Source organism: Macrotis lagotis, chromosome X, assembly GCF_037893015.1.
Source record: "Macrotis lagotis isolate mMagLag1 chromosome X, bilby.v1.9.chrom.fasta, whole genome shotgun sequence".
Lineage (NCBI taxonomy): Eukaryota > Metazoa > Chordata > Mammalia > Peramelemorphia > Peramelidae > Macrotis > Macrotis lagotis.
The window spans coordinates 580,829,095-580,855,828 of record NC_133666.1 but is presented as its reverse complement, the minus strand read 5'-3'; the positions used below and the strand labels follow the sequence as shown (position 1 = coordinate 580,855,828).

The 26,734-nt window shown below is 35.7% G+C and overlaps 1 protein-coding gene across 1 annotated transcript in view; it reads left to right on the top strand.

The window, feature by feature from the left end:
* Window positions 1–23,581: 23,581 nt before the first annotated feature.
* The window catches only part of TNFRSF11B (TNF receptor superfamily member 11b), a 40,631-nt gene continuing 37,478 nt past the window's right edge, over window positions 23,582–26,734 (top strand). The window contains 2 exon segments of the mRNA XM_074201415.1: window positions 23,582–23,605; window positions 23,607–23,720. Of these exon segments, the coding sequence (XP_074057516.1) occupies window positions 23,582–23,605; window positions 23,607–23,720 (138 nt within the window).

The following is a 26,734-nucleotide window of genomic DNA, read 5'->3' as shown; positions in this document are numbered from 1 at the left end:
CTACTTTGTTCAGCCTTTTGATTTTTTTTTAGGTTTTTTTGCAAGGCAAATGGGGTTAAGTGGCTTGCCCAAGGCCACATAGCTAGGTAATTATTAAGTGTTTGAGACCAGATTTGAACCCAGGTACTCCTGACTTCAGGGCCGGTGCTTTATCCACTGTGCCACCTAGCCACACCAGCCTTTTGATTTTTAATGGAATCTTAGTGACTCATAAAATCATTACTTTCCATTTGTTCAATTCTACATTTTAGGTTTATATTTTCTACACTTAGTTTTTGTGTTTCCTTTTCCAGTTGGTTAATTTTACTTTTGATGAGGTATATTCTTTTTTTCCAGTTGGTAATTTTTCCAGTTTGTTATTTTTAAAGCAGCTGATTTCTTCAGTCAAATTTTCACAATTCCCTGGCATGACCCTCATTTCCTTTCTTCATTTTTCTTCTTCCTCTCTTCTTTAATTTCTAAAATCATTTTTGAGTACTTACAAGAGATCTTTTTTGGATCTGAGACCAATTCATAAACTCCGTTGAGGCTTCACATGTAGGTATTTTGTCTCTGTTTTCTTCTGAGATGGCATTTTTATAATCCCTATCAGGATAGTAGCTATCTATAGAAGCACTCTTTTTTAGTTTTTTTCTCATTTTGATAATTGAGCTGTGCTCCTGGGATATAGGAAGTATAGTCCTAAGTGTTTTGTACTGGGTTGAGGATCTGGTCCCTGGCTTATTTGCCAAGGTGTTGCCCATGCAGAAGTTTGTTCCCTGCACTATGCCAAGGCATTGACCATACAGAGATGTGTTCCCAATCAGTCCCATCTGTTGCACTGGCATTCCCATGGCTCAAATTTTGTCTTCTTAGATGGAGTTAGGACCCTCATACTGATATGCTACCATGCTAGCTTGCTGAGCCTTAATATGAGCTGTGCTATGGCTAAGAGCCTCCCACTGTTTTTTTTCAGTTCTCTTATCTTTACTTAGCTATATTTATTTCCTTTTACCCAGAAGAGATAGACCTTTACTGAAATTCCTCCATGATATCTCAAGTTGAGAATTTGTTTCACTCTTTTCTTTGTGGGATCTGTAGCTTTAAGGTCTGTATAGATTCTTCATTTAAATTTGTTGCATTGTTCTAGTTTCATGCTGCCGTCTTGATTCTACCCCATAAATTGCTACAATTATTATGAAGAAACAGGATGTTAGAGAAAATGGAGAAATGGCCTCTAAACTTGAAGACCAAATTTCAAGTCCTGTCACTGCTACATAATGTGATACCCTGGACAAATCCTCAATGTACTAGACAGCTTTCTATAATATGTTATGAAGAAGTTAAAAACCTACATTTTCCTCACTGGAACAGTCTGTATTTATGAAAGTACAAGTCCAAGTCTCATTCTCTAACTGACAATTATTCATAGTATGATAGTTATATATACACAATCATATATTACATAATGATGAATGATAATTATTTATATTGTAGATAATTATAAATTATTCATAAGGAATTACTTCAAAATATCATCCAAGGCAACTGTACACAAAAATATGGGTCAATCAGGTAGTGAATGAAGACTAATGGACAGCTTGAATGCTTCTGTGGTACTAAGGAGTATAATAATAAACATTAAAATGATATATTATATTTACCTAAAACCACTAGCAAGCATTATCTGTTATGGGGATGACCTAGAAGTCTTTTCATACAATTAGAGATGAAGCAAGCTCATTATAACTTCTACTACTTAATATTGTATTAGAAATGCTAGCTATAAATGCTAGATATACAATGAGAGTAGATAAGGAATTAAAGGAACTAGAATAGGCAATGAGGAAATAAAATGAGAAAACAAAAAATGAAATAACATACTTAGAAAATGCAAGAGAATTACTAAATATTACTTGAAATTATTAATAATTTTAGCAAGGTTGCAAGATACAAAATAAACCCACATAAATTATCAATAATTCTATGTGGTACCAATAAAGTTCAGCAGCAAGAGAATGAAAAAGAAATTCCATTTAAAATAGCTATAGATAATATAAAATACTTGTGAATCTACCTGCATAGACAAACTCAGGACAGGACTATCAAACACTTCTCACACAAAGAAAGTCAGGTTTAAATAACTGGCAAAATATTAATTACACATGAGCAGGCTGAGTCAATATAACAAAATGATAATTCTTTCTAAATCTTACTTATTCAGTGTCATACAATAAAAGTGTCAAAATAATTTTATAGACAGAAAAAGAATAATTAAAAATTCATCTGGAAGATCAAAAATTCAAGGATATTAATGGAATCAACTGAAAAAAACTTGAAAGAAGGTGATATAGGCATACCAAATCTTAGACTTTATTATTAATTGGTAATCTTCAAAACAGGCTGGGACTGGCTAAGAAACAGAGTACTGAGGAGACAGCTAGATGGTGCAGTAAATAGAGCACCAGCTCTGGAGTCAGGAAGACCTGAGTTCAAATCCATTCTCAGACACTTAATAATTAGCTAGCTGTGTGGCCTTGGGCAAGTTACTTAATTCCATTGCCTTGCAAAAATTAAAAGAAAAACAGAAAAAATAATTCAAAAAAAGAAATTGAGTGCTGAAACACTAGAATAGAATAAGTACAAATAGTAAATCACCATAGTATATGCTAAAGCCAAAGATCTAAACTTTTAGAGAAAATATTCAATATTTGACAAAAACTTCTGGGAACACTGGAAAACAATAAAGCTGAAACTGGGTATAGATCAACATCTCATACCATATACCAAGATAATGACAAAATGGGTAAAAAATGTATAGATAATAAGTGATGTCATATGCAAATTAAGAGAACATGAAAGAGTTTATTTGGCAGATTAATGGCTAAAAGGGGAATTTAGAACCAAATAAAATATAGAGCATTGAAGAATATAAAATAGATAATTTTGATTACAAAACATTTACAAAAAAATGGCACAAATAGTACCAATGAAAACACAATTATACACAGAAAACTAGGCAAAAATTTGTAAGAAATATTAATGATAAAAACCTCATTTCTACCTCTGGAGAAAACTTAATGGGGTTTGAAAAGAATATGCCTTTTTCTCTGTACTACATGGCACTTATACCAAAACTGGCCATGTACTAGGGCATAAAAATTTCTTAATTAAATGCATAAAAGTCGGAATAATAAATTCATACTTCTCATACCATGATACAATAAAAATTACATGGAATAAAGGGTCATGGAAAGAGAAACTAAAAACTAATTGGAAATTAAATAGCTTAATTTTAAATAATGAGTGGATCAAACAGCAAATCGTAGAAATAATCAATAATTATGTCCAAGAAAATGATAATGATGAAACATTAAACCAAAATTTATGGGATGCAGTCAAGGCAGTTTTGAGGGAAAACTTTATTTCTCTAAATGCCTATATTAATAAAAATAGAGAAAAAGAAGACCAATGAATTGGGTATGCAACTAAAAAATCTAGAATAAAAGAACAAATTAAAGATCCCCAATTAAATACCAAATTAGAAATTCTGAAAATAAAAAGAGAGATTAATAAAATTTAAAGCAAGAAAACCAGTGAGCTCATAAATAAAACTAAGTTTTTTTTGAAAAATTCAATATAATAGGTAAACCTTTAGTTAATCTGATTTTTTTAAAAAAAGAAAGTAGACAACCAAATTACCAGTATTAAAAATTAAAAGGATGAACTAAACACCAATGAGGAGGAAATTAAAGAGATAATTTGGAGTTTGTTTGCATAACTGTATACCAATAAATTTGATAGCCTGAAAGAAATAGATGAATATTTACAAAAATACAAGCTGCCCAGATTAACAGAAGAGGAAAAAAACATATTAAAATAACTCCATTTTAGAAAAAGAAATTGAAGAAACCATGAATAAACTGCCTAAGAAAAAATCTCCAGGTCTAGATTGATTTACAAGTGAATTCTACCAAACATTTAAGGAACAATTAATTCCTATTCTACATAAACTATTTAAGAAAATAGGAAAAAAGTTCTACTAAATTCCTTTTATGACACCAACATAATGCGGATACCTAAACCAGGAAGAATCAAAACAGCAAAGGAAATTATTATCAAATTTCCCTAATGAACATTGATGGAAAAATCTCAAATAAAATTATAGCACTGGGATTACATCAAGTTATTATTAGTATAATACACTATGATCAGAAAGGATTTATACCAGCAGGGATGGTTTATTATTAGAAAACATAATTGGACATATAAATAGCAAAACCAAAATAAATTATGTGATTATCTCAATAGATGCTGAAAAAGACTGGTAAAATACAGCATCCATTCCTATTAAAAACACTAGAAAGTTCAGGAATAAATGGAGTTTTCCTTAAAATAATAAATAAACAAACCAAAAACAAATATTATATGTAATGGGGATAAATTCTGAGCATTGCCAATAAGATTAGGGGTGAAAGAAGGATGCCCATTATCACCATTACTATTTAATATTGTACTAGAAATGATAGCTTTAGCAATAAGAGAAAAAGAAATGGAAGGAATCAGAATTGGCAATGAATAAGCAAAACATTTACTCTTTTCAGATGATATGATGATATACTTAGAGAACCTGATAAAATAATCTAAAAAAATTCTTAAAACACTTAACAAATTCAGCAAAGTAGCAGGATATAAAATAAATCCACACAAATCATCAGCATTTATATAACACATATATAACATATATAACACATATATAACATATAACATATAAATATAACATACATATATATATACAACAAAGTTCAAAGACAAAGAGATAGAAAGAGAAATTCCATTTAAAGTAAATGCGGGCAACATTAAATACTTGGGAATCTACTTCCTAAGACAAACCCAGAAACTGTATGAACACAATTATAAATCTCACCCAAATAAAGTCAAATCTAAATTATTGGGGAAAATGTCAATTGCTCATGGATAGGTTGAGCTAATATGATCCAAATGACAATTCTACCCAAATTAAATGACTTATTCAGTGCCGTACCAATCAAGCTACCAATAATTATTTTATTGAGCAAGGAAAAATGCTAAAAAAATTCAGCTGGGGCAACAAATGGCCAATAATAGCAAGGGAACTGATGAAAAAAAAATATAAAGAAAGGTGGCGTAGTCTACCAGATTTTAAAATTATACTATAAAGTGGCAGTCATCAAAACTGCTTGGTACTTATTATGAAATAGAGTAATGGATCAGTGGATTGGGATAGTTTAAAAAAACAGTAGTAAATGACTACAGTTATCTACTATTTGACCAACCCAAATATATTAGCTTCTGTTATAAGAACTCTCTATTTGACAAAAAAATTGTTTATAAAATTGGAAAATAGTATGTCAAATCTAGGCAGAAACCCACATCTCACACCCTATGCCAAAATAAGATCAAAATGGGTACAGGTTGTAGACATAAAGAGTGACACCATAGATAAACTAATAGACTAAGAAATACTTTATCTCTCTGATCTATGGAAAGGGGACAAATTTATGACCAAAAAAAGTAATTAGAGTACATTGAAAACTTCAAAATGAATGTTTGACTCTATTGAATTTAAAAAAGGTTTTGCATTAATAAAATAAATGCTGCCAAAATTAGAAATAATGCAGAAAACTGGCAAACAATCTTCACAACTAGGAGTTCTGATAAGAGTCTCATTTCCAAGACATATAGATAATTGCATCAAATTTATAAGGTCAGAAGCTATCCTCCAATTTATAAATGATAAAAGGATATGAATAGACAATTTTCAAATGAAGAAGTTAAAGCTATCAAATGAAAATACAAAAATAAAAAAACAAATAAAAAAATACTTGAAATCATTACTGATTAGAGAATTGCAAATTAAAACAACTCTGAGGTATCACCTCACACCTATCAGGTTGCTTGAAATGAGAAAAAGGGAAAATGATCAATATTGGAGAGGTTGTGGTTGGATTGGGACAAGAATGCATTGCTGGTGGAGTTGAAGTGATCCAGCCATTCTGTAGAGCAATATGGAACTATGACCAAAGAGCTAGAAAACCAATAATACCCTTTGACCTCAAAATTCTGATTCTAGACCTATACCCAGGAAAAAGTATTTAAAAACAGGAAAAGTCCTCATGTTCCAAAATATTCATAACAGCTGTTTTTATAGAGGCAAAGAATTAGAAATTGAAGGGATGCCCATCAGTTGGGGAATGGTTAAACAAGTTATGGTACATGAATACTATGGAATATTATTGTTCATTAAGAAACCATAAATGGTCAGACTCGAAAGAAGCATGGAATGACTTACAGGATTTGATGCTGAGTGAAGGGAATAGAAGCAAGAGAACAATGTACACATTAACAGCAATGTCGAAGGATGATCAATCCTGATGGATGCAGCTCCTCCTCTCAGCAGTTCAGCGTACTAGGACAGCTCCATTAGACTAACTATGGATAGTGCTATCCCTGTCTAGAGGAAGAAAATCAAAAATAAAAAAGCAGAAAAAACAAATAAAAATCCTTCAGAATCTGAGGAACACTACATTCACTTAAAAATATCTCATTTATTTCTTTCCCTTTATCCTAATTCTTCATACCAAAAATAGTTCATCTGTAAACATGCTTAAGACAAATATGCAAGAACAATATTAACCTTACTGTTTGCCTCTAAGGGGTGGAGGATAGGAAGGGAGGGTGGCAGAAAATTTTGTAACTTAGAAATGTGCATAGGTATATGCATAGGTTAAAATTTAAAGGCGAAAGGTTTAAAAATCCTTTCATAACATGTATTTGGAAAAGTAAAAATAGCAATAAAAATGAAATAGAAAATTCTAATTTCCCAAATATACAGAGAACTGACTCAAATTTATATGAACCCAAGTCATTCTCCATTTGAGAATATGATCAGGTATTTTTCAGATGAACAAATCAAAGCTATATGTATGTAGTCATATAAAAAATGCTCTGTATCACTATTAATTTGAGAAATGTAAATTTCTAAAGCAAGTCTGAGTTATCACTTCACATCTATCAGATTGTCTAGTATGAGAAAAAAAGAGAAAATGTTGGAATTTGAAGAGAATACTTGGAACTATAACTATATTGTTATAATTTTGATCCAGCAATACCTCTGCTAAGTCAGTAACCCAAAGGCATTCAAAAAAGGAAAAGGAACCAATTTGTACAAAAATGTTTATTGCAGTTCTTTTTGTGGTGACTAAGACTTGGAAATAACAGGGATGTCCATAAATTGGGAATGACTAAACAAGCTATGGCATATGATTATAATGGAATATTATTGTGCTATAAGAAATGATAAGCAGAATGATTTCAGAAAAACATGGAAAGATTTACATATACTGATGAGTGTGAAGTGAACAGAACCAAAAGAATGTTGTACATAGTAAAACAATGTTATTTGATGAAAAACTGAGAATAACAGCTCTTTTCAGAAGTATAATGATGCAATAGGTAAAGGAGTAATAACAATGCATACTATCACCTCCAGAGAAAGAACTAATATTGTTTGAATACAAACTGAAGCATGCTATTTTCACTATCTTTCTTTCATTTTTTCTTTTGATTCTTTTTTTAAGTGACTAATATGTTAAAGTTGCCCATGATTGTCCAAGTATAACCTCTATCTGATTATTGAGTGCCAGGGGAAGGAAAAGGGAGGGATAGAATTTGGAACTTTAAATAAAAAAGTTAAAAAAATGGAAAAAATTATTTTAAAGAAAGGTGAATAAAGTGACATCTAGAGATATTCAATGACCTCCAAGGTCATACACTGGCAGAGTTCAGATTTAAAACCATATTCTTTGCCTCAAAATCTAGAATTGTTTATGCTGCCTCTTGTTATCCTACCATTACAGAAATGAATTCAACTGTAATCCAGGATGTCTCATTGTAAATCTGTCAGGAAAACTGAATTAAAAGACTAAGTCTTGTTTTATTTATCTCTTATTTATTTAAATCCAATCGAATTCTTCCTCCTCCCAAAAAAATGTGATCAATTTCAGTCCTACTCAACCTTCAAGATCCATTTCTCAACTTTCCTACCCCTTTAGTCCACAGTGGCCTTTCCTTCTTCTGACCTTTTATAACATTGTCTCTTACACTGATTGTACCCACTCATTGAAGCACCTAGGCACTGGGAGGCCTTATATCGCCCTTTAATTGTTCTTTGTGTTCTTCCTTTCTATAAATGCATACACATTTATCTATGCAAACATATTTAGCCACAAACATACACACATATAAACTAAATTACTGTTATATCTTCATCAATGTCAATAGATATTTGGACCAATTCAGAATTTCTCTGTGTATGCATATATATGTAAGTATGTAATATTTCAAATTCTAAATCTTTATTTTTCCAGACTACACACAAAAGAATGCACACATATATGTGTATTTATACATTTATAGTCCAAATAAGTACATATATGGGTCTGAATTGATCCAAATATCTATTGATACTGATTACTGTAAGGGCAGTTAGGTGGTGCAGTGGACTGAGCACTGACTTTAGGGTTAGGAGGACAGGAGTTTGTATCCATGAACAAACACTGGGCAAGTCACTTAACCCCTATACCTCACATCCAAGGCCATCTCCAGTTGTCCTGGCCACTGAATCCAGAAGGCTCTGGAGAAAACTTAGCAAAGCCCTCACTCACTCAAATTCAATTTATTTGCTTGTCATGGCCATCATTTTTCTGATGTCATGATCCTCTTTGAATCTGAAGAACAAATATCATCATCATTATCTGTAACCTACTGTACCTGGACTATGGTCAGATCTTCACATCACCCTGGGCTGTGTGAAGAAAATTTTTATTTCTGGAGTACAAGAACTATTTTTAGAACATGTTTGGTAGGAGTGGAGGGGTGGATCATGTTTCCTTTCCATCAGTGTCAGTGGCTGGCTGAGTTTTTAACTGGCATGGCAGAAGCTAATGAGAGTTTTCTTGGTTACTGTTTGTTCAGGACATTGATTGGCTCCTCATCTCAGTGAGAGATAATGAGAATAGCCTCTTCTACTTCTTTCTTTTGAAATTAAGAAGGGCAGCAAGTTAAGGATGCAAAATGTCCATACAGTTAGCCTGAAAATACTAGAATATTTGTAACAGCAGAAACTCATCAACTTAGAATCTTCTCTCACCATTGCAAAAATAACTGAATAGAAGAGCCAGGAAATTAGGATCATAGATGTGGAGCTGGAAGGACTCCAATTGAGGCCCAGGTAAACTCAAATAGGGAAATGTCCCCAAATTCCCCAGGGTCCTTTCCCATAGAGACTTAATCTTAATATTTTAAGAGAATGACCCAAAATCCCCTTTGTAACATTTCCCACAGTGTCTCATTCCCCTCCTTCCTTCTGTGGGATTTCCACTTTTCTAATAATTGTGATAACAGCCTTCCTTTGATCTAAATTGGGCTTTGGTCAAATATATTTCAGAAGCAATTAATGCCAACTGCTCTTATGGTTCATCTGAGCACAATCTAGCAGAGAGCATGAGATTATAGAAAATAATACTAAAGATTATAGAATCAGTCACAGGTTCTGAGATAGCACTCACCCACACACTTCAATGGGAGGCCTGTATAAACAATCAAGTGGATTTTTTGCCAGAAATCCACCCTCATTTTTCTGAGATCTTCCAATGAACCTAAACTACAACTGTTGGTTGTATCTGGTAGTATCTCCAGCATCTTGGACAATGAATGAATGAATGAATGAATGAATGAATGAATTTATTAAGAATTTAATTGTCAGACTCTGTGCTAAGTACTAGGGCCTTAAAGGAATTTACAGTCTAATGGGGGAAGTCAAGTAAAATCAGTAAGAATTTATTAAACTCTAATCAAGTGCTGGGCACTATTTGAAGACTATATAAAGGGAAGCTGGGGTCAAGGGAAGAAAGAGGTACAAAGAAGTACAATGTTTGGAAATGGTTAGGAAGAGGTATGATGTCCTGGTTCTGGACTAAGCAAGACACAAGTCTACCTATATAGCCCAAAGTCTTAGGGACAGATACCAAGTTTGGGTAGAGATATATAAAGGTGACTAAAAGGCAGGCAGTATGATTTGACAATTGGTCAACACAAAATTGGTTCCTAATAATGTTTTAACTATTTGATTGAAAGGAACATAGGACTACCTCAGAAATTAAGGAAGAGTTATTTAGGGGTGGCTAGGTGTTGCAGTGGATAGAGCACCAGCCCTGGAGTCAGGAATACTTGAGTCACAGCCCACCTCAGACACTTAATAATTACATAGCTGTGTGGCCTTGGGCAAGCCACCTAACCCCATTTGCCTTGCAGAAACCTAAAAAAAAGAATGAATTATTTAACCATATAATATATATTAAATATATTATATTGATTTTAAAATGGTCTGTGCATGTTTCCAATTACTAATAGATTGAGGTCATCTCTGATGAAATTTCTTATCTTCCCTTCTCTATACTTAAAAAATTTTCTGCAGCTTCATCTATTCTCTCTTAGCTCCAGTTCCATATGATGTAGTAATTCTTAGAGCAACTTCTCAAGGAATCTGATCCCATTAGTTATTCCCTTTCTCTTTCATTAGATAGCTAGGTGTTGCAATTGAAAGTACTCTATCCACTGACTTATCTTCCCGAGTTCAAATGTGACCTGAGCCAAGAAAACATCAAGTGACTTGCTCAGAGTCACACAGCTACTAAGTGTGGATATGAATTCAGGTTTTCATGTCTCCAAACTCAATACTTTAACCACTGTACCACCAGATGCCTCCATATTGAACAAAGAAGCAAGAATGAAGCACCTGATTATGATCATGTCTTCAAGCACTGAGGAGAATTCCTAAAGATTACTCTTTCCATACTGCCCCCTCCCTGGGCCTGTTCAGTAACAGGCATTCATATAATCCTTTCACTTCTTTTATCTATTTTTTGTAACAGGGTGAGCATGTCTTGCTTACCTACAACAGAGGGAGTCATATTAGACACACTAAAGACTAGTTTCTAGAAGACATTTTCTGTTCCCCTACCATATGATGGGAGGAGTCACTTTCTATTGTCCAAATAATCAAAATAGGCTGCTTCTATTCAAAAAAAACTGCATTGTTCTCTCTAGTTCCCTTGGAATCCAGAAAGTTGGAAGCTCCTACTTACACAGTCTTGGAATCTTGAACTGTACTGAGGGGGGAAAGCTATTTTCCTTCTCTTCCTTTTTAGGACTTGTGATTCTGAACATCAGGTTTGGGGTTTGGATTTGTTCCATATGTCTACTTTAGTTCCATGCCCAGGTAAAAGAATCCCTAGATCTGTAATCAAGCTATGACAACCTTGGAGGCAAGATTCCAAGACTGGATGTTGTGGCTAGTATATAAAGGAAATGCTGAAAAGTCGGAGTACTTAGGACTAGAGCCCAAGAAGCCCAAGATACGGGAAGCAGGGGGTTGAACTTGGAATTTGCTTGATGGAGCTGTGCTTTATGGGAATTTAGTTCTCTAATGACAGAGGTGGATTATCTCCCCCAGGTATTGGGGGGGGTGTAATCAGTGGCTTTGAATTATTACCTCTATGCAATATGCCTAACATTTTTGTGTCCTTAATATTTTATTTGAACTCTAGGGCATATCTCCAACTTTATGATAAATATTTCCACCTGTATTTTTGTCTATCACCTCAAATTCCACAAATCCAAAAGTTAATTCACTGCCCTCCAATTCTGCCCCTTATTTTAACTTTCCTGTACTTTCTCAATGTACCAATATCTTCAATCACCCTGCCTTAAAATGCCTATGTCAGCTTTTATACTTCTCATCTCTCACTCTGCCCCCCACCCCACATCGAACCAGATGGCATGTCCCATCCTTTAAAATAATATCAAATTACTGCACCACCCCCATTCTAGCTCTTCCTTATGTATTATCTTACTCAATTAACATGGAAGTCCTTGTGTATATATTCTGAGCATGAAGGACAGTGCCTAATCTTCAATTATCTATCTAGCCAGCTAGCTAATTAGCTAGCTGGCTAGCTATCTACTTCTATAATGTCAAATTCTCAGCTCCCACTACTAGGCTGACTGTTCAGGCTTTCATCACCACATGTATGAAACTACTGTAATAGTCTCTTAATACTTCTCCCTATCATTGTTTCTCCTATCCAAATCTGCAGTTTTATACAACTCTCCAAATAATCTTTCTATAACTTTGGTTCCACCATATCATTCATCTTCTCAAAAATGTTCCAAAGCTCCCTTTTATCTCTAGTATAAAAATCCTTAATCAAGAATAAAAACATGGAAAATTGGACTCCAACCGCCAACTCTCCACAATCTTATTCCATACTAGCTTTCATGAACTATGTGTCACTGAATTGTGCTTCCAAATTGTTCCTTGAATTCAGTAATCTTTATTCTAATCTGCACATACTTGTGGGTCATCTCTAGCAAATACTCCTTCCTCATCACTGTCTTTCATAATCTTTATCATTACATGAGATTCATTCATGATTCTAAATATACAAAGCATCTTCCCCTGATTCTATCAAAAGATTTAGTCCTTCCTCAAATTTTCCAAAAATTCCTTGCTTCATATTTTACCTATTTGTGTTCAAGTTATAATTCCTACAGTAAAAATAAACTCAAGAAAAGGAATTATGCCTTTTTTGGGGTATTTCTGACCTATAACAGTACCAGGAACATAAGCTTAGAAAATGTGTGGTGAATGAATCTTCTCATGGACCTCTCTGGTCTATGTGCATGAGCAGGGAAGGAGGTCTCTGGGGGACCATCCTATGTGAGTGGGTTGAAGTTCAGTGGTCTGTGATGAGTCTTAGTTCATAGACTCATCTATGAGACAGCACAATCTGAGACATCCTGTCTTTACTAGAGAAGAAATAGGAATAGGACATGGGGAGAAGGCAAAAGTGACAAAATTTTATTGACCTATTGGGATGACTCAGTCATAGAGATTCCATCTGCCAAACCCAGAGTCATCCGCCTGGAGTTTTGAGTTGTTCTGTCAGGCAGACAAACTTTTAAAGAGCAAACCCATTTATAGATTTGGTTAGTATAATGATGCATGGAGAGGAAAAACAGACTTGTTCCAGACCTTTATTACATAACATTGTAAAATACAGGCTAGGAATCCTGAATGAGAATGAGGAAAAGACAAATACTGAAATCTGACAAATGAAGAGTACCCTTTGACTAATACTAACCAAGTAAACAATTCTCTAAAATTGAATAAGAAAAATTTCCGGATTATCCTAGGTCACTTTTCTTCTTCACTTTGTGAAACTATTCTTTAGGCTAGGAGGCTTGGTTGTATCATATCAGTATTAATATATTTTGGAAAGCATCTTTTTCTAACCTGCCCTAATGTCCAGTTTCTTGATTGGTTAGTGCATAGCCTGGATACTTCATGAAGGTTACTAGCCATGCCGGCTTCATTCTGGGTTGAACTCAGTCTCTGAAATTCAGTCTCCTCAGCAGTGGCCTAGTCCCTTTCCTCAAATGTACTCTCACTTCACTTTCTCTTCTCATTGAGCTTATCTTTATGTGAAATTCTGTCTTCCCCCATTAGAATGTCATCTCCTTTAGATGATAGTCTTGTTTGCTTGAATTTGTATCGCCAGAATTTAGTATGGTGTCTGACATAATTAATGTTTCATTACTCCAGGTCTCTATCTATCTATTTCTAATCATTTCTATATGGTGTTCTTGTTGAGTCATTTCAGTCACATCCAACTCTTTGTGACCCCATTTTGGATATTCTTGGCAAAGGTACTGGAGTAGTTTGCCATTTCCTTCTCCAGATCATTTTACAGGTGAGGAAACTGAGGCAAGCTGAGTTGGTTTGTCCAGAATCACATAGCCAGAGAGTGTTTGAGGTCAGATTCGAACTGAGAGGACATGGAGTCTTCCCGATTTTAGTCCTGGCATTCTATCTACTACACCACCTATCTATTTATGTGTATCATCTAATTACCTATCCATTTTTCAATCTACTATATGATATGTTTCCAATCACCAAAATTGCCATGGTTTAAAAAAATATGAATGTCCTTTTGTTTCCCCTGGAATTATACTTCATTGGAGTTGAACATATGAAACTTGTTTCTGAGAGAAAAAGCCACAACACACTTAAAAGACCTACCCACAAGACTAAATTAATACTAGGTTTTAAAGGGAGTTGGCCATTTTACCATATACCCCATTCCTCCTATAATTGGTTACATAACTAATTTGATCCTCACTACAACCTCATGAGGTAAGAGTTTTTATCATCATCATTTTATGGATGAGGATAATAATAATTAGCCCTCATTATGTTGATGAACAACTACAGTTCAGAGGGCATGGGACTTGCTTAGGGTCACACATCTAGTATCTGAGGGCTTCTTGACTTGAAGTCCTTGGTTCCATCCATGGAGCTACACTGTCTCCCTGAATTGAACACATTCTCATGCCATAAAGCTCCTATAGCATTTATTACTGAAACTTTAAATACCATTTCCTTTGTCATAGGAGTTCCCCAAGAGAGGTTCTTATCTATTTTCCATTATAAATCATTTGAATTATGGCTGTTTTAAATAAATAATGAGTAATTTGACTCAATAACTACCTGAATACATATAAGCATCCATTCACAAGCAATGGTTGATTTCATCTTTGCCTGCAGAATCCTAAGTTGGGAGGTAACCAACCAGTCATTACCTCTAAAGGCACCAGAAAGATTTAATTGCTAGAATAGTACACTTTTCTTTACATTAAACTTAAATCTGTCTTTGCAGATCCTACCCATTGTTCCAAGTTCTATTCCCTAGGGTCAGAGTGAATAGGCCTAATTTCTCTTTACTGACCTCTTTGAGTAGTTGGTCCTTTCAGGGAATTAAAGAAAATGTGTTCAGTTACTATTAAGATGGATGCCAGGAAAAAAAACACACTAGCCTAGATTCTAGAATGGGCAGCATCAGAACTGTAAAGTACTTTAACTAAAAATGTTTGTATAAAAGTAAATTGCCACAATATGGCCCCTGTACAAGCCATAACTCCACTCTGGGTCTCATATGTGACACAAGTAAAATGAAAGGTTTGGAGAAGATGATCTATGAAGTTCATATTTTTGTGCTTCTTATATAAGTGTGACTTGATTACATTCTAGTCAATTGATTTTTTAAAGCACATTTTACCAGTATTATTTGTTTTTATATTACCTAGACCACTTCTCCTTTTCCTTTCCTCACTCCTTCCCAGAGAGCCATCCCTAAAAAATAACCTTAGTTTAAAAAAGAAAGAAAAGGGGGAAGAAAAGAAAAAAATTCAATAAAAGTGATTAATACTTCAAAAATATCTGATGTCATATTCAATATCACACATTCATAGGATACAACCTTTCTTTGCAAAAAGTGGCCTATATCTTTTCTTTGTGATCAAATTTGCTTAGAATTTGCAAAATTCAGTTGATTGTTCTGTAGCTACTGGGGGTTTTTTTGGTTTCTTTGGTTTTATGTGGGTTTTTTTTGCATGGCTTCAGTCAATGTTATCTTACTGGTTCTTTCTCATTCACTTTGTATCAGTTGATGGAAGAATTTTTTTCCATGTTAATTGTTTTTAAGTTTTTAATTGCATAACCAATTGCAGTATCACAATTTGTATAACCTTTCCCCTAAATGACAGACAGACATCTACTTTGTTTCCAGTTTATTGCAACCCAAAAAGTACTGCTCCAAATATTAAGGTATCTGGGAAGCTTGATGGTAAAGTAGATAGCGTACTTGGTCTAGAGTCAGGAAGAGACATCCTTCTGAGTTCAAATTTCACCTCTAGATACTTTTCTAGATTTGTGATCTTGGGCAAGTCACTTAGCCCTGTTTGCCTCAATTTCTTCATCTGTAAAGTGAGCTGGAAAAGTAAATGGAAAACCACTCTACTATCTTTGGCAAGAAAACCCCAAATGTGGTCATGAATAGTCAGAAATAATTAAACAGCAATGGGGCCTTTCTTTTTTGTTAAAGACTTCTTTGGGGTGTATGCCTAGCAGAAGTCTCTGGGTCAAATTGTTATGGACATTTTAGTAATTTGATTTAAATCATTCCAAATAGCTCTCCAGAACAATTGTATTAATTTATGGTTCCACTAACAATTCATTAATGTGTCTGTCTAGAAACAACTTCCAAAACTGTTACTGTCATTATTTTTGCCATCTTGCTAGATTTGAAGTGAAAGTTCAGAATGGTTTTGAGTTGAATTTCTCTTATTCTTAGTGAGTTTGTAACATTCTTTCATAGCTTATCATGTTAATAGTTTGTGATTCTTCATTTGAGAAGTTTGTTCATTTCCTTTAACCTTTTCTCTACTGGTGTCTGACAATCCACAACTAATTCCTAGACAGGATCTACCCCTTCTTGTGTTTAATAAGAAATCATGATTAAATCAGCTAAATGACTTCAGGTATTACAAAGTACTTTCTTCTCAACAGCTCTTATAAGTTAGGCAATGATGAGATGATTACTTCCCCTTTCCAGCAAAACTAAACAAACAAACAAAAAAGAAAAGAAAAAAGACCTCAGACAGATTTGAAGCAAACAAAATAATTGACAGATCTTAGACTAGATTTGAATCTGAGATTCTTCACTCCCAAATCCAGTATCATAATGATGGTGATGATGATGATGATGATGATGATATTCTCCAATTATTTCCCTCTTTTCCTTAATGCAGCCCAAATTTAGAGAAGTAGGCAAGGATACTTACTGCTACACTACCAAGGAAGATATGGTGGAAGAAAAAAATATTTTGGAATAAGTATATAATATGCTTGATGTTGTGGGCTGATTTTTACTCTAGCTAGTCCCTTGATGGCACAGGTCCGCCTCTGGAATGAAACGAGACACTTGTTGGTCTTTCAACAATCAACAAAAGAGGTTTGTTTTCCCACAGTAGGGGAAGGCTATTCAGCAAGGTTATTCAGTGAGAATGACATATTGATACAGCTGGGCTCAGTTTCCTGGTGTTGATCATGATGTTAGTCCATAATCAGAAACATAAAGAAGGTGATAGAATTTCTTGTGAACTCTTTTGATCAAGAAACTTTACAATCTTGAGTCAGTCTGCTGAGTCAATCAAGTCTCAAGAAGAGCTTTAGTACCTTTGTCAAAGTAAGGTCAGGTAAGGTCTTAAGAATATCTGTTCCAGTCAATATGGCAGAAATTTATAAAATTTATAAAACTTTGCTCCTAACACGATTAAGGCATTTGTATGATCTAGGCAAAATTTGAAAGCTTCTTATGTTCTGGGGTCAGGTAGTTGCTGGGATCAGACTGATACGATTTTAAATTCAACTTCAGATACCTTAATTTATTAGTTGTATAATCTTGGACAAGTTAATTTCTGTATGCCTCAGCTTCCACACCTGCAAAATGGGATAACAGAATAGTAACTCCCTGTATTAATGTGATGATGAAATGAGAAAATAATTGTAAATTGTGGTGCAAATCTCACCTCTCTCTCTCTCTCTATATATATATAGATAGATAGATAGATAGATAGATAGATAGATAGATATAGATATAGATAGATAGGTAGGTAGATAGGTAGATAGATAGGTAGATAGATAGATATAGATATTCTAGCTAGTATTCTGTTCTTCTACCTGCTTCTTCCTTGTGGTAGACTTTGAGTCTTCAGAACAATAGTAGCTAATATTTACAAAGCCCATTGAGGTTTGTAAAATCCTTAATGTAGGGTTGCATTTGATTATTCTAAGGTGATAATAGACACCTGGTACAAAGATTAGTATTCATATTATATAGATGAAAAGAAACTGAGACTCAGAGAAGTATTCTATGACCTGTCTAAGGTCACACTGTTATTAAGTTTTGACACCATAAAGCTATCAATATAATGGTATGATTGAATCTTTTGACATTAAAAAATGCACTTTTTAACAAAAATAATTTAAAAAACATCAACACCAAACTATACTTTGTTGTACCAGAATGAGCATATCCTTGGATAATTGTGTCAAAAGAAAATTCTAAATCAACATTATTTATGCTGAATTTTGTTAAACATTCCCCAAATATATTTTAATCTAGTTCCTGCCTCTACTCAGGAGTTTTTCAAGACTTTTGGTTCTTATAGGCCCCAAGTTTGACACTTTTGATTTAAGGTCACCTCCATATAATAATATTACTTTCCCCAAAATAAAACAATTAGCAGATCTCTGAATATTCTCAATTCATCATAGAATTTAAGAACTGGAAGAGAAATCAGGGGTCTCTAATTCATTTAAGACCTCATTGAAAATCTACAAATATAACACGCCCAACGCTATCATTCAATTTTTGCTTAAATGAATGAATAAAAAAAGAAAAGAAAAGATTAGTGTTTATTAAAGACTGGGCTATATTTCAGTAGCACAAATAGAAAAGAGCTCCTCATATCCAAATGTGTGCCTTGCCACTGTCATTTTGGCAATATGTCAGAGGTAGGATTTGAATCCAGATCTTCTTACTTCTCTATCTACTAGATCACATTGCCTCTAACTGATTTATAAATGAGGAAGCTGACCCAGGGAGCCTAAGTGACTTGTCTAGGATTTCATATATATAATATATATACCATATATACACACACACACACATATATATGTGTGTGTGTGTGTATGTGCATGTATTTCTATGAAGATGAGTTATCAGTCTTGCATTTGAATTTTAAAAAAGTCTACTATAGAAGCACAGGAAAAAATAGACAACAGAGATGAGTGTCCAAGCAGCGGATTCAATATTAGAAGGCCTAGACCTTCCTGGGTGAACCAGTGCTATCTGAGCAAACAGTTCTATGTTGGGTAATTTACTTAATTGCTCTAGGTGTTAGTTTACTCATCTGTAAAATGAAGGGTCAGACAAAATGACCTCTGAAGTCCCTTTCAACTTTAAATCTATGATCCTATAAAATGAATTAAAGGATAGGGGAGACATTGCTATATAATGGTTCATGTGAAAATACTTAAATGTTTTAAAGTACTTCAAACTTAATGACTCATCTCCTGCATATTTAATCCTTGACCCAAGCAGATAAAACAGAAAATTTTAAATCATTGGATAAATATGAATCCTTTCTGTCATTTGCTATCTGAGTAACCTTGGACAAGTCACTTAATTTCCTTAGGCCTTGGTTTTGTTATCTCTAAAATGAGCGGTTTAGACTATGACCCTTAAGTTTCTTCAAGGGGGGGAAACCTCTTAATTTTTCAGACAAAAAAAAAATTAAAATAGCAGTCGTTGTGATATATTGGGAAATGCACTGACTTTGAAGCCAAAAGGACTGAGTTCCAGTCCAAACCACCTGGCATTTGGCAAGTGTTCCTATTTTCTAGGGCCCCATTACTCCCATGTATAAAAAAGAAGAAGTTGAACGATATGTCTATGATTCATTAATATTCGAAAATACAATGAAATCTTTGACCTGCCTATACAGGCATCTATAATTCCTATCCCTTAATGTAGGAAAAAAAAGGAGATAAATCCGGATTCTTTGCTGCTCACCCTATATAAGCCAACTTTTTTTCCCTCCCAAAGCACCCAAGTGAGTGACTACTTAAAATATCCTAGGAGTTCACTTGGAAATACCATTACTATTAAAGAGCACTAAATGGTTTAAAGATACAGATCCCAGCTCCAGGAAAAAAAAACAGATTTGAAGCAACCAAAATAAGTGACAGGATCATACAAATACAGAATTACTTTTATTTCCCAGAATACTCACAGAATCATCCACTCTATAGTGGTCAGTTCTCTATTTTCCAGCTTCCCCATATAAAGATACCATGAGCAAATATTAAGAAAAAACTTTTCAGACACTTCATATGTGCTGCAGGCTCTACAGATGGTTTTCTTTTCTCTGGTGGCCAGAGTCTATTTTATTTAATATAATTGAATTCTTACTCTAAGGAACTTTGCTCCCCAAATGTAAGACTTCCCTTTTTCCTATTAGCTCTGGCAAACAACCTCACCCAGTCAGGAGGGATAAAATGTACACAGCTACACTGCTTGGGAGGAACAATGGAAACCTGTCTTCTTTTATCCTTTGGTTTGGGTGCTGTGTCAGCAGGAGAGAGAATAAACTGTAGTTGGATGACAAATTAACCCATGTCTTTTTTTTTTTTGGAAAACTAACTTTGAAAGACAGTATGATGTAGGGGAGGATTCAGGGTAACCTGTGATTCAGGACCATTTCAGTTCAAGACTTACCTCAGCCATTTCCCTGCACTTTCCCGCCAAATTAACCATATTTTCTTCATCTGTAAAATGAGGATAATAATAAAACCTACCTCGTAAGGAAGTTGTGAAGATCAAATGAGATTAACCTACCATTCTCTCAACTTTTGAAAAAAGGAGAATCTCTCCTAGGGTGCTAGTGGGAATGATACAAATACATTTCTTTTCTTAAAATATAAATTGCTGAACTCAAAGATTTTCTTATGACAATGACCTTGCTGTGATGGATAAGTAATCAAAAATTCTGTCTAGTAGAATTAAACAAGAATTCATAAAGAAGAGAAAATCAATAGCTATAAGTATGCCTGCTTCTGTCTCACTACTTCCTTGACTCATCTCTTTCCGATCAGAACTATGAGTTTTCTACATGTAATACCTGCAATTAAAGCTTGACCAAACTTTCAGGAATTTGTATCAATATGATCACAAGTATTTCCATTCATATGAAGTTACTGGTGGTATGTAGCCAAATCTAGGTAAATGAAGTTCCTAGCCTGAGGATGTATAGAACTTAAATAATGACTTATCTAAATCTAGCAGTGATTAACATCTGAAAAGTGGAGAATTAATTCTCTGGACCTTCAACACAGAATCCAATTCTAGATATGAAGGGGAACAAAGAATGTGGGAGGGACATGGAACAGTGATTTTTATCATCAGCCCCAGTAGGTAGCTTCCAGGACAGTGTCTTATCCATATGGAGTTCATAGCAAGTTTGTGAAACTGATATTATTCACAGATTATTGCCAAATTCTCTATCAAGAAATATTTTTGAGTGCAATTAGATATCGTTTCAAAACATTTTCTTAACACCTCACCACAGATACCTGCCAACCAAAGGAGGAGGAAACTCTGATGAGTGTTGAGATGCTTAAGATATGCATGTGGGGGAGAGAAGGGATAAGGAAGTTCTTCCCAGAAACCTAAACTTCATCTTCCCCTCATTATATGTTTTAATTTCTCAACAATGCTAAACCAGTCTTTTGCCCTTCCTCCTCCCTGTTTCCCTGCCTGCAATGTATATTGAAATTACGTAAAACTGTTAAGATGGGCATATTTATTATTATTGTTAGACTACAAAAGGTTTCTGGGTATAAGGATAAAGACCAAAATGTCATTATGCATTGTGCTACCCTAGTATTTGTCACCAGTCTAAGTTCCAAAAAACTTGTAAGCAATTAGGTTGCAAGGGATGTGCCTGTTGAACTTATGGTGACTCAGCTACACACTTGAATGATGCATCTGTCAAAATATTTTGAGACACACTGTTTCCCAGAGCTAAGGTCTGTGCCTTGAGCTTGGCATAACAATAATCCTTTGCACTCTATGTGAGGGTTACACTCTGGCGGTGTATTGCTTGGACCAGCACCAGGGTTCACTGATGGATTTTCCAGGGCCATCCATCACATGTTCAGAATCCCCTGTTCCCAGTAATTGTCAGGTACTCCACTCTGGTTCCTATCACAGAATTCTGGTTCTGAACCCCACAGAGTAATCATGGTTCCCAAGACTTAAGACAGCAACTGTACTCACAAGTCCATGATTGCCTATATTGTCCCCAGGAATACCAACCATGAGAACTATCTTCAAAATTTATTTGGCCCAACTCCTTCCATGTATATAAGTGGTCATAGCCTCAGCAGTATAAAATCCTGAGGGGTCTTCTATTTGCAAACATCATTTTCCTCACTTTGAAATTAATTAAGCCTCTTTTGTATCCTGAATTTCCTGTCTCTAGTTTTGTGAATCTTCAGTCATCCACAGATTAGAGACTAGTTGGCACTTTTATATGATAAGACTGAGTACTGCAGGTGTGGTGAGAAGCTTTCTTTGGATATGGTCCTGTGAAAGATAATAATTTCCTGGAGCTCTCTCTTGACTTCCAGAGAGCATTTCCCCAACAGGTACCAAGGTGAAGACAAAGATTTGGAGTCAGATGCTATCTATTTATTATCTGGGTAATCTAATGTAAGTCATGAGCACTGGATTTGGAATGAGACCTGGATTCTGAACCTGACTGATATGATGTTGATGAAGACCATTGATTTCTCGGGACTTTAGTTTCCTAGTCTGTAAAATGGCGGAATTGAATAATCTCAGAGATCCTCCTCGGACCCCAACCTTACAAATGAGGAAACTTGGGTCCAGAGAGGCCAAACACCTTGTTCAAGGTCTCCAGGGAAGCAGACATCGTGGGGAGGATATGAAGACAAGACTCTGATTCTAGCTCAGATTCTGTGGAACCTGGGACAGAGAATAGTTTAATCTGAGTCCTTTTCTTCATCTGTAAAGTGAGAAGGTTGGACTACACCAGGGGTTTTGCACTTCTTGGTGTCAACCCCTTCTGAAGTCTGGTGAATCCTAGTGAGTCCTTCTCAGAATAATATTAATAGCATCAAATAAAACACACGAACTACAAAAGAAACCCAACTAGACTGAAACACAGTGATTGAATTTTTAAAAAGAATTCACTTCCTCAAGGTTCTATGTTTTTCTCTGTGCCTGGCTGACACCGTGCACCTCAGTTTCCTCCTTTGCAAAATTAGAAGCTTAGGTCATGTCGACAATCCCTTCTAGCTCTGAATCTGAATCTGGAGTACCTGGCAGTAAACTGAAAAGGTGAGGGGGGCGGGGAGAAAGAGAGAGCCTTGCTGCCTTCCCTCCCATAGTTCTGGGCTGGGGCTTGACTCTTGCCCCAAGCCAGCAGCAGTGCTGGGATCCAGCCGGCTCCCTCCGTGCGGAGCGTCATTTTAGAAGCCGCTGGCCTCGGAGGTGACCATTCAGTTGGGAGGGACTGGAGTGATCCCAAGCTACGCGTGCCGAATGCGGTGAGATTTGTGACATCTCTGTCCGGAGAATGCGCTGGGAGGACCCTGGGCGCTCCCGGAGCCTTGAGTCCCAGCTCCGGGAAGGGACCTGGAGGGCTCACGGGCTGCCTCCAGACAGCCGCCTCCCCTTGCGTGCAGCCCAGTCTGTGGCTTTATTTCGGTTTTTTTTTTCCATTTTCTTCCTTCCTCCCCGCGTCCCGCTCAGACTTCTCTCCCCGACCCCCTTTCCGATCCCCTTTGCACCCTTCTGGGGCCCTCTGAGCCTCCGCACTGAACGCGTCAGGCACCTCCCTCTTACCGCCCCCCTACCTCCAACCTTCTTCTTTGCTTCCCCCCCCCCCCCCCAGTTCCTTAAAAAGAAAGGCTCAAAGTTTGGTCACGGGCAGGGAATGAATGATCAAAGAGGAGGCAATACTTCCTGTTGTAGGAGGCTCTGTATATAAGTGGCTGGGTAATGTTGGGGGGATGTCAGCACCATCTGGGAGGAGACGAGCGAAGCAGCCAGAGCTCCCTCCCTCCCTCCCTTCACTGTCTGTCTGCCTTCCCAGCTCCCGGGGTTTCCCTAGAGACCACAATGAACAAGTTCCTCTGCTGCACGCTTGTGGTAAGTCCGGCAACTGAGGGAGATCCAGGCTCTGAGCTGCCTGCGCGTCCCCTTCCCGTCTGCAGTGGTCCCTGGCCCCGGGGTAGAGGGGCTCGGGGACCCTGCATTTACAGAGTTCATCGATTTCCTTTCTCCCCGAATTCTGGGAAATGTATAAGGTGAAAAAGTTACTTCCCCAGGGATTCTTAACCTGGGGAGCATGAACTTCTTTTTAATCGGTTCATAATTGCATTTCAATAGGATTCATTTCGTAGGTAATCCTCTATTTTATATTGTGCACTTAAAATTTGGATTCCCAGGAGTCCATAAGTGTCGCCACAGGTCAAGAACCCTAATAAAGGAACAAGAGAAAAACATTAAAAACTTTTAAAGTAGTTTTCCCAATGGTTTTTATGTTTTTAACTAAAATCATTCTTTCCCCGTCTTTCTTTCTTGCAGTCAAATTCTTATGGACTCCCTTGTCATATTTGTCCCAGTGTCCTTTCCCTCAAGGATGGGATTCATAAGGTCATGAATGTCATATTAAGTGTAATTTCTACATTAAGATCTGTATCTTTTTCTTCAATGATATGACTCAGGCGAGAGCTAGCAAGAGGTTGAAGGCAAGATTTTGTAGTGGAAAAGTGTCTGAACTGCAGTCCTGAAAACCATCTTTGAATCTCTCCTTATGTAAGCCACTTCACCAAAGTTTTCTCATCTGTGAAATGGGGACATCATACTTGTGCTAACTTGCTGAGTTATTTTAGGCAATATTTGTAAACATTAAAAAATTCTGTAAACATCTGTACTAAAATTTTATTTTAGAAATAATTATTAGGCAATAGCTTGAATGTAGTATCAATAAATGTAGGTTGCCATTTCATTCAAACTAGAACTGGTTTGCTTCCTTTTTTGCACAGGAAAGATTGTGCAAACATACTGGTATGGGGTGGGGGGGAACTTTTTAAATTTGTAGTAAGAAATCTGTGTTTAAATTTATGTATACCAACTGAGTTTTCTGGGGGTCTCTGGGCCTCAGTTTTCTCATCTGTAAAATAAAGGGTAGATGAGCCTTAGCTGCCATTTAACTTTAAATCTAGGAACCTGTGATGATAAAAGACTTAATATCTGTGAAATCAATTTTTAATTAATTTTTTTTAATTTTTAAGAAAATGATATCATTTCAGCCATACTGTAGAGGAGAAAATATTACATTGTGTTAAGTACACTTTGACCTATTCATTGCTAAGTACTGTACATTACTGTATAGGATTCAATTTTAACTTCTAGCATGAGTCCCTCTGTAGCTATTAAAATAATTTTTCCCAGTCATGATAATAGCACTTACAAATTGCTAATTATACAATCTCTGATTTAGTCTTATGTTTCCCTGAAGTCTAATGTCCACCTACATATGAAGTAGACCTTCACTGCTACATAAAGTTACAAAAACAAATATTTAAACCACAGGAGGGTTTTGGAGTTGTTGGGATGGCTACATAAATTATAACCTCTAGCCCACAAAGAGTGAATGGCAGCTTATGTAGGCTTCCAGGAAGTTTCTGGGCAATGGAAAGCATAAATAAATTATAAAATTATGAAAAAAGTCACATTGGTCACCAGGCTGTAAATAATTATTTAATGCTTATCTAGTTGCAGTTGCTTGTTATTTCTATATGTCTTGGGCTAGCATAAGAACTCTGGTAGCATAATTCTGTCTCTTGGCCCATATGACAGACTACAGATTTTAAGGTGCTTAATACCAAGATAATAAGCACCATAATCAGAGTAGGTGCAGTTATAAACATGCTTAGATGAGACTTTTCTTTAAATGATCAATTGTGTGCTCAAGAAACAAGAAACGATTTCATACTGAATGTTGACAGCATTCCAGATTAAACATTTTTCATTTATTTTTTTTTTTTTAATCTGTAAAACAAGGAGGTTAGAGCAAATGGTCTTTAGGATACCTTACACATCTGCTTTCATTCATTCCTGTAACTAGGAGTTATATTATTTTTTTTTAGTTTTTTACAAGGCAAATGGGGTTAAAGTGGCTTGCCCAAGGCCACACAGCTAGGTAATTATTAAGTGTCTCAGGCGGGATTTGAACTCAGGTACTCCTGACTCCAGGGCTGGTGTTCTATCCACGGTGCCACCTAGACAACCATAACTAGCAGTTATAAAGGATCCACTATGTGCAAGGTACTGCTAGATGTTGTATTCCTAGGAAAGGAGACAAAGTCTTATTTGAGAGAGAGAGAGAGAGAGAGAGAGAGAGAGAGAGAGAGAGAGAGAGAGAGAGAGATTATAAAGATAATTAAAATAATGTTATATACAATATTATTATATATTTATATAATTTTAGGTCCTGAGGTTCGGAGAAGTTAGGTCTTCAATATCACACATGTAGTAACCATCAAAGGAAGCAAATGAATACTTGTCTTCCTGAGTCTTCTAAATTCCTCTTCCCAACTGTACCACATACCACATTAGGCAAATATCTAGCCCTCTCAGAGTCTCAGTTTCTTCATTTGTAAAAAGTGACAAATAATACTTAAACAACCTCACTGACATGGTTGGTAGGAAAAATACACAATGCACATGCACATATAAAATTGTAGAAGTATCCTACATGTGGTCAGAGAGATTGAAAGCAGTAAATATTATGTGCAAGGTATTTTAGTTACAAAAGGAGACAGTGCTAATGTTTGAAGGATATGACCTAGGAGAGAATTTTTTCCTCTAGCAATGCTGAAGAAGCCCATCATGATGATACAAACAAGAAAATTGCAAGCATATTAACCAATCAATTGTCAAATTTCACACGAATGTGGAGGTTTGTTATTCAGGCTGCACAGAAAAGGCATAAAGACCCAATCAAGTAAGATCAGGGAAAAATTTAGGCAGTCGAGCAGGGGGTGGAAGGCAATGACATGAGTAAAGACACAGATGTGGGAAAATATGAGCAGACCTCTGAGGGTATTGGTTGCAACCACTCTTCCCTGTTTTGCAGGTCAGGAAACAGAGACTTT